Source organism: Lepidothrix coronata, unplaced genomic scaffold (assembly GCF_001604755.1).
Source record: "Lepidothrix coronata isolate B3197 unplaced genomic scaffold, Lepidothrix_coronata-1.0 Scaffold104, whole genome shotgun sequence".
Lineage (NCBI taxonomy): Eukaryota > Metazoa > Chordata > Aves > Passeriformes > Pipridae > Lepidothrix > Lepidothrix coronata.
Window position 1 is genome coordinate 2,606,779 of NW_016690284.1, and position 15,162 is coordinate 2,621,940.

Sequence of the window (15,162 nt, forward strand, 5' to 3'; positions counted from 1 at the left end):
CTTCTCCACCCAGGAGGGAGGCAGAGCTCCCTGCCAGGGAGGGGTGAAGGCTCCCCCCCACTGCAGTGAGGAGGCACCACCCCCATCCTAGTTCAGCCCAGCCCCTCTTCCAGGCTCCGCAGTCTCTTGGGTATTTGCCCAGAAGTCCTGTCACCTCTATTTCTCACAAACCATCTCCCAGTGGGAGTATGTAAGGTATAATACAAGAAAAATGCCACTAGAGGTGTCTTCTGCTCCCTCACACATTTCATGGCAAAATCAGGTCTGGGGAAATTAAAACCCAAACCCCTACAAATCTTCCAAGAGAACTGTGCATCACCCTCTTTTTAAAAATTTGTAGCAACTTCTATTTTCCCAACCTGATATTAACAGCCACACACCTCTTCCATTTCAGGCACTGCTAAGGTCAAAGCCAGATTTCACTATATATTTAAAGAAAGCATGGATAACCATTTCTGGAAAAAAAACAGTCACTGCATATACATCCAGCTTTCAAAACAGACAGAGCTAAAGTAAGCTGCAGCAGTGCCTGAGGCACAGGAAGAAAACATACCACTTCCTTTATCAAATGAGTCAGCACACAACCATTTGGTGTTTTGTTTTGTTTTGGGTTGCTTCGGGGGTTAATTTTTTAGTTTTTTACAGGACACATCTTGAAAGTTGGATGATGACTCCTTCACTATTAAGGGCTGACACACCTGCCCACTTGACTAATTGTGAAAAAAGCAACATTTAAATCATAGCTGGGTATTGGAACAGAGAAGTAAGGGCAGGACCAAGCAAGCAAATGACCTGAAGAACGGCACTTGTCAATGTCGCAGGCATTCTTCAGTCCCAAAGATGACAACACGGAAAGCATTGTATTTTACTTAAGACATGAAGCACCACCTCTTCCACTCACAGGTAGGATATAGTTAACTACCAGAATACTTTTAGTATTGGCTGTTCCTTAGATGAAAAATTGTATCTGACTATTGACTATGCAGGAATGAACAACAATACATATCCAATCAAAACACGGGTTTCTTCTATAAATCGAACCGTTTCTGGAAGCAGACGCAATTTTGCCTTTTAGGTTCTACATTTTTTGTTGTATTCGATCTGTTTGGCAACTCTTTCATAAGACAGACAACAGCAAAAACATCTGTGCCTGCAAGTAGACAGCTTTTCATGGTCTAAAGTACCCAAGTAAATGGCACCTTTTTCTTAAGTACTTTAGTGGGTCACAAGCTCTAACAGGATGAACAGTATATGACTTGAAAAGGGGAGAATGTCTTTAGTAAACTTTTTTAAAAAATATTCAAGTAAAAATATCGTGAATATTGTGTGAGTTCATGACACATTACTCCAACAGACACTGATGCATTAGCTTTTTCCAGGCAGGTAAAGAGATGGTGAAGGCTAGGGAAACAGTATAGTGAAATGCAGTATTATTATAACTAAACAACATAAAATAGTGCATGATTTACTGTCACATAGTAGCAAGATTTTGTTACAAATAAAAGGAAAACTACTCATCACTTCTGAAGTTCGAGTGCGGTTTGAAGCTGGACAAAATGTTGGAGAAAGTGCCTGATTCCTCTTACAAAAAGTATGTGGTCTCAGGATGATTTAAGTGTACTCTCACAGCTGTACCTCTGCATGATAAGTAATTCAATACTAAAGTGTAAGTTTAAAAACAAACAAACAAACAAAAAACCATTTATTGATAAATAAACTGTTTGATCCTTGCCGCCTTTGTTTCAGTTTGCTTATGGGTAACACCTATTTTACAGTGACACTGGAAAGCATTACTTGATAGGGACAGCACCCCCATCAAGTTTTTTCAGCAGAAAAGGACTTTGGGGTGCTGGTTATCAGCCAGCTGAACAAAGCCCAGCTGTGTCCCAGGTGGCCAATGGCATCTTGGCCTGTATCAGGAATAGTGTAGCCAGCAGAACCAGGGACGTCATTCTCCCTCTATACTTGGCACTGGTGAAGCCACATCTCAAGTCCTGTGTCCAGTTCTGGGCCCCTCAATCCATGAAGAACATTGAGGTGCTGGAGCACGGAGCATGGAGGCTGCCAAAGGGTCTGGAGCACAAGTCCTGCGAGGAGCAGTTGAGGGAGCTGGAGTTGTTTAGCCTGGATGAGGCTCAGGGGTGACCTCATCACTCTCTACAACCACCTGGAAGGAGGCTATAGCCAGAGGGGATCGGTCTTTTCTCCCAAGCAACTACAGACAAGACAGGAGCATGTAGTCTTAAGCTCTGCCAGAGGAAGTTTCAGTTGGACATTAGGAGGAATTTCCTCAGGGAAAGAGTGACTGAATAGTGGAATAGGCTGCCTAAGGAGGTGGTGGAGTCACCGCCCCTGGAGGTGTTTAAGGAAAAACTGGACGTGGCACTAAGTGCCATGGTCTAGTTGAGATGTCGGTGTTTGGTCATAGTTTGGACTGGATGATCCCAAAGATCTTTTCCAACGCGTAAGTTCACTACATAAATTCTGCTGACACAGGCTCACGCGAGCGACTCTCCCCGAGGGACCGTGACACGGATCCGCAGACGCCATGGACGCCTGTTATTCAAGAGCTTTCACGCCTCCACACAACCAAAGTTGCCCTCGCGGCCTTCGTTGCGCGCAGGGCTGTCCCGGCGGGGCGGGAGCTGAGGGAGGCGAGGCAGCCCCGACGCCCGGCACCGCCGACCCCACTCCCGCGGCTCTGCTGTGCCACAGCCCCGCCGCTCCCGCCCCGCCGGCGCGGCCCCGCTGCGCCTGCGCGTGTGCGCGGGCGCGGCCATGGCGCTGCCGGCAGTGCTCGCGCTGCGGCCCCGGCTGGCGGCGCTGGGCCGGCGGCTCGGGGCGCCCCGGGGCGCGGCCGGGGACGGTGAGCGGCACAGCGAGGGGGGACGGGCCGAGAACCAGGCGGAGGGCGGCCCTCAGGGCGGGGTGTAGGGCATCCCCGCGAACGGAGCGTGGGGGTCGGCTTGGGAACAGCGGAGCGTGCCGCGGATGCCCTCAGTTTAATTGTGAAAGGTGCGGGCTAACAGGACAGCTGGCTTGCTTAAGCGCTGTTACCCAGCTGCTGTTGTAAATACCGCGAGGGTGGATGAAGCCATGTGAAAAAGGAGAGGAAGCGAGGCTCCTGCTGAGTGCCTTTCAGTGCTAAGGAAGCATTGTGTTCTTCCTTCAGATACCTTCCTAGCAAAAGGCTCAGCTGCTCTGGAGAAGCTGAAGGACCTCTGTAACGAAGGGAAAGAGCCTCCTTCTGCTCTTTTTCAGCTCTATACCCAGGTATTGTATTTAAACCACCAAGCTGACTTTCAAGAAAATCTGTGTATATTGTGAGAGAAGTTTTGATGTATAAAGGAGGATAGAGCAGAAAAGGATATCTTGTTACTTGGTGTGTACGGTGAACATCTGTGAAGCACATGGCTGCAGTTGACTTGGATAACTTGGGAGTCGAGAATAATTGTACTGATACTTTAGGAACAGAAAGGGGTTTGACTTTACGTTCACTGCCAGCAATCTTTCAATACTTATAACTTGCACCTTTAGTAAACAAAATGTTAAAAAATACCTTCAAATTGTATTGTTTTATAAACTAACAAGATTTCTATGTTACAACACACCACTACTTCATTATTTTGCCAGTAGTGTTTTTCCTTTGTATGTCTTCTTGTTTTCATAGGCTGTCCTAGACATAACGTATTTTGAGGAAAATCAGCTTGTGGATGACGGTTTTCCAGAAGAAACTTCCTTGCAAAAACTTAAAGAACTTATTTGTATTCTTTCAGAACCAGAACATCTAGTGAGGGAATGCAACGTAGATGAAGAAGTGAGTACTGATGTTCTTGAGCCAGAGAATTAATTATTTCATTATTTTAAAATAAAAAATCTGAAACAGGATGGTAGTATTTGTATTTTTGATGGGCAGAACTTGAGGTATTTTGAAAGATTTTCAACTCTTTCTTGTATTTAAATGCTGATTCATGAAAATATTGTTTCAAATAACTTGTTGCGTGCTCAGAATTTCTCTCACTAACATTTTACGATTGTATGACATGTTAATGATAGTTTGATTTGGCCGTTTTCAGTATTCGGTTAGTCTTGTGTTTCTGAGTGTTGCTGTCAAGTACAGCCTCTGAAGTAAGAGACTCTTTGCATGTGTTACTGTGTTTATGACTAGTTCAGGTGGGTTATTTTTGTGTTAGCCCAGTTTGTTGGATTTTATTTCAGCCCATTAACATCCTTGGTGCAGAATTGTTAGAATGTCTTTACTGGAGGAAAGGAGCCCTGCTTTACATGTACTGTCATACAGCAAAAGAAAGGAGAGAATGGCTACAAGGAAACATTGCCACGTTTAAAAAGGTAAAGTAAATTAAAACATTCTATGAGCTTGTGAATACAGTTTTAAAGTTTGACTCTTCACTTTTAAAATATGGGTACTTTTTTTTTTTTTAATCTTTTTTTTTTGTAGGGTTTTGGGGAATTCATAGAAGTATTTCTGGCTACCATTAATTTAACCAGAATTTATTTTTTCCTCGTTTTTAACTGTCCTCAGTGTCTTAATGATGGAGTTCATTACTTGATGAAGATGCTTAGCTTTAGATGCCCTCTTCAGCTAAATGAAGATGTCTTACTTCAAGATAAAGACACAGCTAGATTACTCAGTGAAGGTAAACAAACCCAAAAAAAACTGAAAAAAACCCACAACCCCCTCACTTTATGAAGTGGTTTTTTGTGTGTTTTCATTCTTTGAATTTGTATTCAAAACCTGTCACTTTTTAGAACAAGAAGGTAATAATGAGGCAAATAAGCAGGCAGCAGTGGTCACCCCCTTCTTTTTTGACTCGTGGATTTTAGAAAGTGGTGGTGGTCATTTTCCCTGTGTTTTTGAGCACACTGGATGAAGGTGAACTGAGACTGCGGGTGTTTTATGCTGAGCATGTGTGTTTTGCAGCCATCCAGTTGACAATTGACAGATGTTTAAGGCACAGATACGGCTGCAGAGGGTGCTAGATGTTTGCCTATTGGTCTGCCTGTTTAGCTCTAGGATAACACAGGTACAAAGAATTAAAGACTTCACACAGGTAAAAACTACAAGCAGAACTGTTCAGATCTGGCAAATTCTCTCTGTCACTATATAGCTTTATGTAAGTTGCATTACTATAGAGCAATCTATAGAACTGTCTTCTTTCAGTCTTGAATTATGGGAGGCACAGAAATATTCTAACATAAATATGCACAGTCATGCCTTTGCGTAATACTGAAATTCTCAACGATAATAGGCAAACATAATTATCAGAATTTTGGTTAGATGGCAATCTTAAAGATTTTAGCATTATGGAGGGCCAAAATGGACAGAGTAACATGCACAGTCTTGATCTGTGTTCTCTTCTGGGCATTGTCAGTCATCTCAAGGTTAAGACTTGGTTTTTTGGTTTACCTATTTAACAGGCTGAGACTGTCATTTTGGAATTTTTTTTCAGGAAACTAAAAAAAAAAGTTAACAAGCTGTGTACTTTCTTAGAACAATAAAGTACTCCATATAAATTATTTTTGCAGGTATATTTAGTGACACACACTTACTGGCAATGATGTACAGTGGAGAAATGTGCTACTGGGGACTGAAACACGGGGGAGAAGGGAAGCAGGAAAGCCGTGAGTCAATAGATCCTGTGTGTGACAGCAGCCTGGGCAGCGGAACACAGAGCGTGTGGCTGGACTTCCAAGAAACAGGGAAAAACATGTTAACAAAGTATGTGACGGTATGTGAGGGACCTTTAAAAGGCCAAGGGTGGAACACGACGATGGCAAAACAAATGTTGCGTGACTTTGTGAAATCCCACAGCTAAGATCCACCACCAGAAGAAAACCCATGTCCTCGGAGCACAACTAAGGAGTTTTGCCTCTGCTTCCGTGTCTGGGTTTTTTTTTTTTTGTTTTGTTTTGTTTTGTTTTTTTGTTATTATTATTATTAATTTTTAAATCGAAATGTATACTTCTGCTGCATTAAAAAAAACCCACACGCGCAATCTCAAAGAACTGGAATACCAAGGTCCAAAGTGTAATCAAGTATTTCTGAGGGGGAAGGGCGGGGAAGCTGAGCGGAGGAGAGAGGGGGAAAACCTCAACAAAACAAAAACCCGCCACACTCAAACAAAGCTGCCGAAGTAACCAGCCCTCGGTGCAGGATGGCGGCGCCTCCTCGGCGGTGCCAAAGTCCGCGGCGCCGGCGCGCTGCGGTGTGAGGGGCGGCGGCGGCGCCATGGCTGCTGAGGGAGGAGAGGAGCGGGGAGGAGGCTTGGAAGCGGCTGTGAGGGGTGGGCTGCGCGTCCTCCGGGAGCGGTGGATGCGGAGGAGACGAGCGCCCTGCAGAGGCTGCCGGTGAGTGGGGCCCGGTCGGGACATCCCGCCTCTCCCGGCTCCGCCGCGGAACGTTCCCGAGTCGCTTAAAGCGCTGCTCTCCCTGGTTTTCAGATCGACGTGCAGCTGAACATCATGTCCTTCCTCTCGCCCCAAGATCTGTGCCACCTGGGAAGCACGAGTAGTTACTGGAGGGCGGCGGTGCGGGACCCGTTGTTGTGGAGGTATTTTCTCCTGCGGGATCTCCCCCTCTGGGCGTCTGTTGATTGGAAGTCGCTCCCAGATGTGGAGGTTTTTAATAAAGCCTTTTCAGAGGCCAGCGATAAAGCACTGTATGATTACATGGCAGTGTAAGTATCTTCGTGTTCCCTTACATGACTTTCAGTCTCTCTTCAGAAGTAATACTCAGCCCACAGGCATGTTTCATGTATACAGCAATAAAGCTCTGCTGTAATCTCCTGTTTAAATTTTGATCTTTTATCAAATCCATTGTTTATTTTGGAAATACAGTTTCCTGCTGTTCGATGGTCTGGTCAGCTCTTTTCTGTTGGTAGCTCAACAGGAATGTAAGACATTGTAAAAAAAGAGCTAATTAAAGCTGTTCGTAAACTATGCTTTGCTATGCCACAGAAATACAGTCATCTCAAAAGCTCTGCATACTGTTGATAAGAAGAGTTCTTTGCTCTCAGTACAATGGCAAGTGATTTCTTCTTTAATAAAAGTACTAAAAAGTTTTCAAACTACGGCAAGTGGAATGAATCTTTATTTTTTTCATCTTACATGGAAGACCTAATAATTAAAAGAAGGTTTTTTGAATGTGCATAGAAGAACAAGTAGTATTGCTTTAGCTCTGATTGTTGAAGGCTGTAAAAGACTGGTTTCAGATAGTATAGTTGACAAGAATAGCAACACTCACAATGTGTTTAGATTACTGACAAGAACTTCTTAAACAAGCAGATTATTTTGTGGGATTTTTTTTTAACTTCATTCAATTCCATTGATTAATTTGTAGTAGTGGTTCGTGGGTTTGTTTGGGGTTTTTTATTTATTTGCAGTTAAATTTTCCAAAGGTGATGCTTAACGTGTTTTTTCACGTTAAATGGACTAGCTTCTGCAATCTCTGTGCCCTTCAGCCCCACTTTACAGACAGGAACAATGCACCCAGAATTTTAAGTGCAAAATATATACTGATTTTGAAATTGGATTTAAATCTCTTCAGGTCTGAATACTTCAGAGCATCACCTGTTCGAAACCACCTCCCACTGATTTCTATTGTGTCTGTGTGCACTTAGTGGTTCTGCTGATCTCAACTGAAATATCTCAGTGTAGGTGTAGAAGAGCACACATTTGTTGTTTTTATACAAGAATTTAAGACTGATCCTTTATATGATCACGTCACATGGTGTAAATTTCATTTAGAAGTGGTTTGTCCAGCAACAGCCTACCATGACTGCAGAAGCAGACTGAAGCTGCTGCTCTAGGATATCTGTCTTACTCTTACTCTTCCCCTTGGTTACCAAAGTCTTTTCATGCTTTCTAGCTTGTGCACCAAGCAAGCGCATAAGCTTGCAGACAACACTGATCTTTCACAGCATGCATGCTCTGTACCTGCAGGGGACATGGTCCATTTCAGGTGGTTACCTCTTTCAAGCACAGGTGCAGTCTAATTAAAGTTTGAAATGCACTCACCAGTCTAATTTTCCTAATTTTATTTTTTTATGTGACTCATCTGCTTTGATGTTATTTTATCTGTATTGTGTGTTCAGTGAGGGTGGGGGAATGTGTAATTTTATTTTATTTTAGTTTATTTTATTTTAAATAAACTGAATGATCTATTGATAGCAACATAACAAGGTCCAAAAAGTCAGTATTTGGACTTCAAAGGAACGGCTGTCTTTGCCTGCTTTGTACTGGTGTTTGAAAGCATCAGTTTGGAACTCTATAATTTTTGACCTATGCTTTCTGAGTTGAACCAGTAGCAAAGCATAAGAAGTGTGGGACCTAAGTCAATTTATGTTGTTTGATTAATACCTCTTCTGTATCTTGTGTTTAATTTCTAGTTGCATCTATTTTACACAGATACAAAAAGAGCTGTCCTCAGGGTAGAAGAAGTTTGAGATCAAGCCGACCCCGGTATGGGGCTGTGACTTCCTTTCTGCAATCACTGGTCACTCAGGCAGAACCTCGCTTTGCCATGTTTGGGCCGGGTTTGGAAGAGCTGGATGACTCGTTAGTGCAAAAGATGATGACGTGCCCAGAAATTCTGGTAGTAGCTGGCCTACCTCATAGACAAATTCATGGTAATGATGGTTCTGGCTTTTGGCCTTTATATTTTGTGAACAAATATAACACAAAAAAATGTGGTAGGAGAAACAGAGAAAAAGGATGGGGTTTTTTGTCCCCATAAAAGTCAGTAACATCATGGAAAAAAACCATTTTCTTTCTTTGTATTCATTCAGAAGGATAAATGCAGAGAACATTTGGGACAAACTAATAGCTGCAGTGAATTTATGACTAAATTTGCACAATGTTAGAAGAATCATTTTACTCCTCGTACTTATTTCATCCAAAATTCCATGTTACAGCTCTTGTTGTAATGGATAAATGCAGACAGAACTTCGTTTAGGTACTACTCTTGCAGTGAGGGGTTAAAAAACACATTTTTGTTTTTATACAAGAACTCAAGACTGATCCTTTACATGATTATGTCAAATGGTGTAAATTTCATTTAGAAGAGTTACAGGAGCAGGTGAAGGATTTTTTTTGGTGTGTAAAAGAATAACTTTGAACATCTGTAATTTCACTTCAGTCCAAACCAGAGACAAAAATGTATTACTTTTTAACTAATGTTTATTTCAGCACATCAGAATTAGAATAATTAAACTGTATTTGTAGGAAGTGTGAAAATTATTTTTTAGTTTTTTTTTTTTTTTAATTTCTCTCCATCCTTTTCAATGCAGCTTGTCTTTAACAGACTAGAGCCTTTGCTATGACAATTTCAGCTAGTAAACACAAGTCTGCCTCCTTTCTGATTTCGGTTTCTAGGTTCAAGTCTAATTATCAGAAATATGGAAATGCCTCATTTTTTTGAATATAATTGAATTGATTTTCATTAAATTAATAGTCTGACCAATTAGGGCATGTATAAAATTTAATTGTAAGGTAGTAAATCTGCTACCCCTAGCAGCAGTATCTAGGCTTGAATATATGCATTTTATAGCACCACTGGAATATTCAGACTACTACTTAATTATATTCAGTAGCCAAGTAGTTGTAATCTCATACATTCATTTTTTTCCTGTAGGAATTGGATCAGGAGTCAGTTTTCAGTTTAATAACAGTCAAAAATTCAATATTCTGACATTGTACTCCACCACCAGGTAAGATAAGATTTGGCTCTGCTAAATAAAAAGTACAGTTTCTCATTCATTTCATACCTTCCTCATCTTTTTGTCATGTGACTTCTATATGTGCATTCACATGCATCGAAATTCCCTATAAATTGAAGCATCAATATCTTTGCTTTTCCTTTCTTTTTTTCAATTGCTGAGTTTTCACATGGAAGTGATAAACCTTTTCCAAGCCTCTTACATACCTACAGTACAGGTGCTTCAATCCCTCTTGAAACCTTGGTTGATTCCCTTTTGCAACACTATATAAACTCATCCCGGGGTGTATTTTCACATGCAGATTGCTAGCCATCTCTATATGAACACCAGGAAAGAAGGTGGGGCGGGAGGGAGCAGAATCGTTTTGCTGGTTCATACCATTTTCTTGTCCCTTTCCTCTGCTACCTAGACTCTCAGGATTGAGTTTTGCTTTCTCAGTTAACCTGACTACTGAAATATTGAAATATCTTCCAGTGTGGAAAGGAGGAGAGCAAGGACAGAGCAAGCTGTTGCTGTGAATAAGATGTTTTACCAAGAGAACAGCACAGAAGGGAATCAGCAAGCCGTGCACTACAGTGTAATAGATCAAGTGAAGAAGGTGTGCGAAGTAGTTGATGGATTCATTTATGTTGCTAATGCAGAAGCTCATAAAAGTAAGGGCTTTATCTTTATTTATTCATACTTTGAGAATAATTGGAATGTTATAAAAATTACAAATAATATACAGTACATCAAAATCCACATTCTCATCCTTTCAAAATCTGCTTTATTAGTGCTATTTCTTCGTGGCTTATCCTGTGGAAGAGGTTCCCTATCCTAGACACTTTCTCATCAACCTTTGAGAGGTTATGGCTCCTTCTTTTGTTTGGGGCACATACTGATACAATTGCCATCTAAATTACATGTTGGAAATCATCTGGATTAAAAAACAACATAAACAAAACCCTTGGCCTTCAGGAGAAGCCTGAAATACATTGTTTGTGGTGTAATAGTCTGGAAACAGAACTTTAACCAGGAAAACTTCAGTAGAAGATGCAATTAGTCTAAATTAGTATAGTCCTGTAAGAGAATAATCCAGATATTACTGTAACTGTCTTTACGTTCATCAGCTTTAAATGGAGAGAAAGGACTAGTTCAGAAAAGAAGTGGGTAAAAAAAAAATGTGAAGGGATATACTAAGCAGAAAAGTACATCCAGTAGGGAAGAGCTGCTGACTGTACAGTATGTAAGTATGTCTGAATGGCTTGTTGCAGTTTTGATCTGTGTAAGGTACTAGGAAAACACTGATGTTAAGGACTGAAATAGGTTGCCTGTAGAATCTATGGAGACCTTAAATAACATCTAAACATGACATTAATATTTGTGTGACATGAGTGCAGGTGAATCAGTATTGTGATAGGCAGAACTAGATCATTTCGCCCTTCCAGCCCTCTATTTCGTCACCTCTCAAATAAAAAAAGAAATTAAAGAAATCCTCCGAAATAACAACAAAATGCTTCCTTGGATTTGCGTGTATTTAAGACTCATATGTTAAAAATTGTTTCTCAGAGCATGATCGTCAGGAGGAATGGGCTCGTATTTTGGCCATGATTGATCCAGCCCTCGGGCCTCCGAACAGACCTCTGCTGGTTTTGTCCTGTGTCTCTCACATTGGTGTGGAAAGAATTCCATGTGTTTATGTGGCACATCAGTTGCAACTAAATCTGCTACGTCAGCCCTGGATGGTACTTGCATTTAAACCTTTATTTTCTGTTTCTCCTTTGACTTACATTCAGTTTAGACTTTCAGGTTCCTGAACCACTCCTACCTAAGCAAGTGTGCAGCTTTTAACACTGGCACATGAGCCCTACACTTAAGTGAGGGATTTAGTTTCTCTGGTCCTCTAAGCTGAATCATTAGTCTGTCTGAGAATAGGGAGTTCAGTGGCTTCTCCAGGAACACACAAGAGACTTCAGAATGTAAGGAAGGACAAATGCTGGTCTTGAAGGGAGTAAGGAAGCTTCAGTTAATTTAAATCTAAATTACTTGAGTCATAACCCAAGGCCTTGGAAACAAGATAGATTTTTGGGCCATTTTTAGGAGACTGTTGCTCGCTTGATGTGATGTGTTCAAGTTTTTGACAAATCAGTTTTTTACATAGGATGTGAGGTCCTGAACCTGTTTTTTTATGCGTGTCAAGCACAGTATATATTAGCATGATTCAGCCACATATAATTAATTTTTGTTAATGTTGTGTAGCTGAAGAATAATAAAAACAGAAAAAAACTAAAATTTCATTTGATATAATTCCTTAATTTTCATAAGGAAAATGTTTACAGGCTTTTAAAAACCCAAACTGTTTGTAATAACCTCTTGATAAAAGTTACAAAATCCGAATAGTAATAATATGCGTAGAAGTCTGGAGCTAGCAGCATTTTTGCTTTAAGAGTTACAAGAAGAATTTTCAAGTACATTGTCATCTGTAAATTAAGGACAGTGTTCCAGAATGGAACCTGATGGAATGATTGAGAAAAAACACACATTGGTACCAAGAGTGAAAGCTTTTCTGATGGGTTTTAATGTGGGGTTTTTTTGTTTGCTTACTCTTATGAAGCCTTTTTTATCTAAGGGACCTTTAGATCAATAATAAAAATTTAGATTTTATATGGTTGTTTCTGACTTCATGGATGGACATGGAGTGATGTTAAAATACTGTTAGATCCTGTAACCTGATATCTCTAATACATTAGCTTCTTTTTTATTTTCACAGGTGCAGGACAATGTAGCTGCAACTTTAGATGGTTTGCTAAATGGAATTGAGTGGCTCTTGGAAGAAGTAAATTGTAAAAATGCACAGTAATGGACTTGTGTATTGCACTGTATAAACCCTTTGGCATTTTGCATTTCATTTAGCGAGAGTCTTGTCCTTCCTGCAGGGGCGCTGTTGGAAGGAAAATTTAAAAGACAACCCTGCATTTATATCACTGCACATACTTAACATTCTTCCAACTACAGTCCCGAATTAGAAGTACAAGTAGGATTGCTTGGATTCCAGCAGCTATGAAGTAATTGGGCGGGTCAGTTTGGGTGTTTTGGTTGTTTTCCTTCTTTCAGCCGGGGGCCTTCAGTACAATCTTCTCAGTATATCTGATTGTCTGTTCTCTTCAGTAAATACATGTAACACTACATTAGTTTATCAGCACAGCCCTGTGGCAGGCACCACACGTTCAGTCAACATTTTCAGTGGAGATCTCGACAGGGACAGTTCCCAACCAAAGAAAATATACTGTACTTGGTACAGTAGTAGGCTGACAGAAAGAATTCCCCTGCATTTTTTCCAGAAACAATGTCTATACAAAAAATAGCATAAGGAATGTCAGTCAGACCAAAATTCTTAGAAGCAAACTGCCATGTATGAATTGTTGTTTCTTATTTGTGATCCTGTTTTTTAACCAACCACGGTAGACTTCAGCATCTTTCTTTTTCTGTTGAAATTATTAGCTTGAACTGCACATACCTCTGATGTCATGAACACATGTTAAATAGAATCATTAGTACTTCAGAACTTTATCAAATACATAAACTATCAGTTACTGAAATAGTTGTGGCCATTTCCAGGTATGAATTGTACCTGTCTTTGAAATTTTCTACACAGTTGCAAATATTTTTCTAAAAAGGGAAGTAACATTTTAAAACTGGAATTGCATTTTCCATATAGATGTTTAAGATAGTCATAGTCTTCCACCTTTTTTGTGTTTTTATTATTGGATGAATGTTCAGAAACTTCCCTTGGATTTTTTTGCCTGTGCACTTATTTACTTTCTGTGCTTCTTGCTTGTTTTCCTCTCTCCATGGAAATTCAACAGTCTCACAACTTCTCTTTGGAACCTAGATAAATGATTGTGTGGTGCAATACAGCTGTAACTGCCCTTTGTGTGGGAAGTGTGAGTGATGCTCAACACAGCTATGTCAGAAATACTCCATTTGAGAAAATGGTTGGGGTTTTTTTTAATGACCTAGAAAATGTCTTTTTTTAATCTTTATGCGCAATTAATTCAGCTTTCTAAATGTTTTTGGACATATGGGAGTTTCAAGGGAAAATCCATCGGAAGATACACTGTGAAAATTCTGTGGTTTATCCCTCTTTTTTTTAATAGTGTATGCGTGTTTTGCCCTTTAAAATAGAGCACATGCGATAGATTCATGAGTATTTAGGGTAAAATTCCATGCCTTGTGACTGGATGTGTGCGACTTTCCTTCTAGTCCTAATAATTTCATACTGATCTGTAAGTAGAAGGTCGAATGCAGCAACCTGATGCTACGTCAGCTACAGATATGGGGGGTTTATGTAAGATCATCATTCTACTTTCTTCACAAGGAATAAATTATTTTTTAAAGAACGATGTTTACAGTCTTTCTATGTGTGTTAAGCCCTCCACATGTGTGCAATGTGTGCACACACACTGCAGTCATGCTGTCACAACATAATGAATTAGCATTGCTATCATAATGAACAAGGTTATTTTATGTTGCCAGTTTAATTAACAGATATTCCCTCACTGTCCTCTCAAAAGGTCAGGATAACGTAGGGTATATAATTTTTTTTAATCTAAAGAACATTAGTTACGTTAACTTAAAGGTAGAATAACTTCAAGAATTATGAGTTTTAAGGATGCAGTCTAGAAAACAAACAGTCGGAATGAGAGGTCCATACAGTCACAGATCTGCATGATCGAGTGCCGTGGTGGATCAGTACAGGCAAGGAAGATGACCGGGTACACTGTCCAAAAGAGCACTGAGATGCACAGAGGTGTGCTATGGAGAGGCAGCCAGCCTGTTGAGCATACATACACCAATTAGTTGCAGAGATGTACTCCATATTTAATTTAGCACTATCTTTTATCTTTAAACTAAACCAGTTTCTACTATTTAAATTTTTGAGTTTGATGAATTTAGAAGCATAGTTAGTCAGTTAAGCTTGGGACTTATATTGTTACAAATTCAAAAATAGTTTGATGTGAAATCATGACATAAATGTATTTTAAAACTTTCTAATGTAAAACCCTTTTTTTTTTTAAATCTAATTGGCCTTGTATTTATCACAGTAGAAGCAACTGTGATGGGTTTGTGAGAAATAAAATCATCTGGATCCCAGAAATCTTGCTCTCCTTGGCATGAAGGATTCTAAGAGTGCTAGAAAGAAAATTGCTTTCCTGCCCACTGAGACAGGATGTTTACATAAACAGTGGTCACAAAATAAAAGTAAAAGGTTAAAATGGCAATATATGTGATGGATAAGAAAACTTGATTAGTGAGGCTTCACCTGAACAGCTTTCCCAAAAAGAAGGTGGCTGTGGGGATGCTGATTTTCAACATGATTTTCAAAGACAGGGGACATGCTACCTCTTCTTTTAATCTAGTGGCTATCATCAGTATCAATTTGTAT

General features: G+C 40.2%; 2 protein-coding genes across 3 annotated transcripts; both read left to right on the plus strand.

The window, feature by feature from the left end:
• The first annotated feature begins 2,778 nt into the window (after positions 1–2,778).
• On the plus strand, positions 2,779–6,004 carry CUNH5orf51 (chromosome unknown C5orf51 homolog). Its single transcript, XM_017823594.1, has 6 exons — positions 2,779–2,866; positions 3,173–3,273; positions 3,671–3,817; positions 4,219–4,350; positions 4,544–4,658; positions 5,548–6,004. Exons 1-6 carry the CDS (start codon positions 2,779–2,781, stop codon positions 5,835–5,837), a joined length of 873 nt encoding a protein of 290 aa, XP_017679083.1. The 3' UTR covers positions 5,838–6,004.
• A 95-nt stretch (positions 6,005–6,099) lies between these two features.
• FBXO4 (F-box protein 4) lies at positions 6,100–14,119 on the plus strand. 2 transcript variants are annotated; one of them, XM_017823682.1, is made up of 7 exons: positions 6,100–6,298; positions 6,463–6,698; positions 8,428–8,648; positions 9,653–9,728; positions 10,212–10,390; positions 11,286–11,461; positions 12,487–14,119. In XM_017823682.1, exons 1-7 carry the CDS (start codon positions 6,251–6,253, stop codon positions 12,574–12,576), a joined length of 1,026 nt encoding a protein of 341 aa, XP_017679171.1. In that variant the 5' UTR covers positions 6,100–6,250; the 3' UTR covers positions 12,577–14,119. The 2 variants fall into 2 exon arrangements, with proteins under 2 accessions (XP_017679171.1, XP_017679172.1); XM_017823683.1 differs by lacking the exon at positions 6,100–6,298 and adding an exon at positions 6,314–6,369 and having other exon boundaries at positions 8,409–8,648.
• The last annotated feature ends 1,043 nt before the right edge of the window (positions 14,120–15,162 follow it).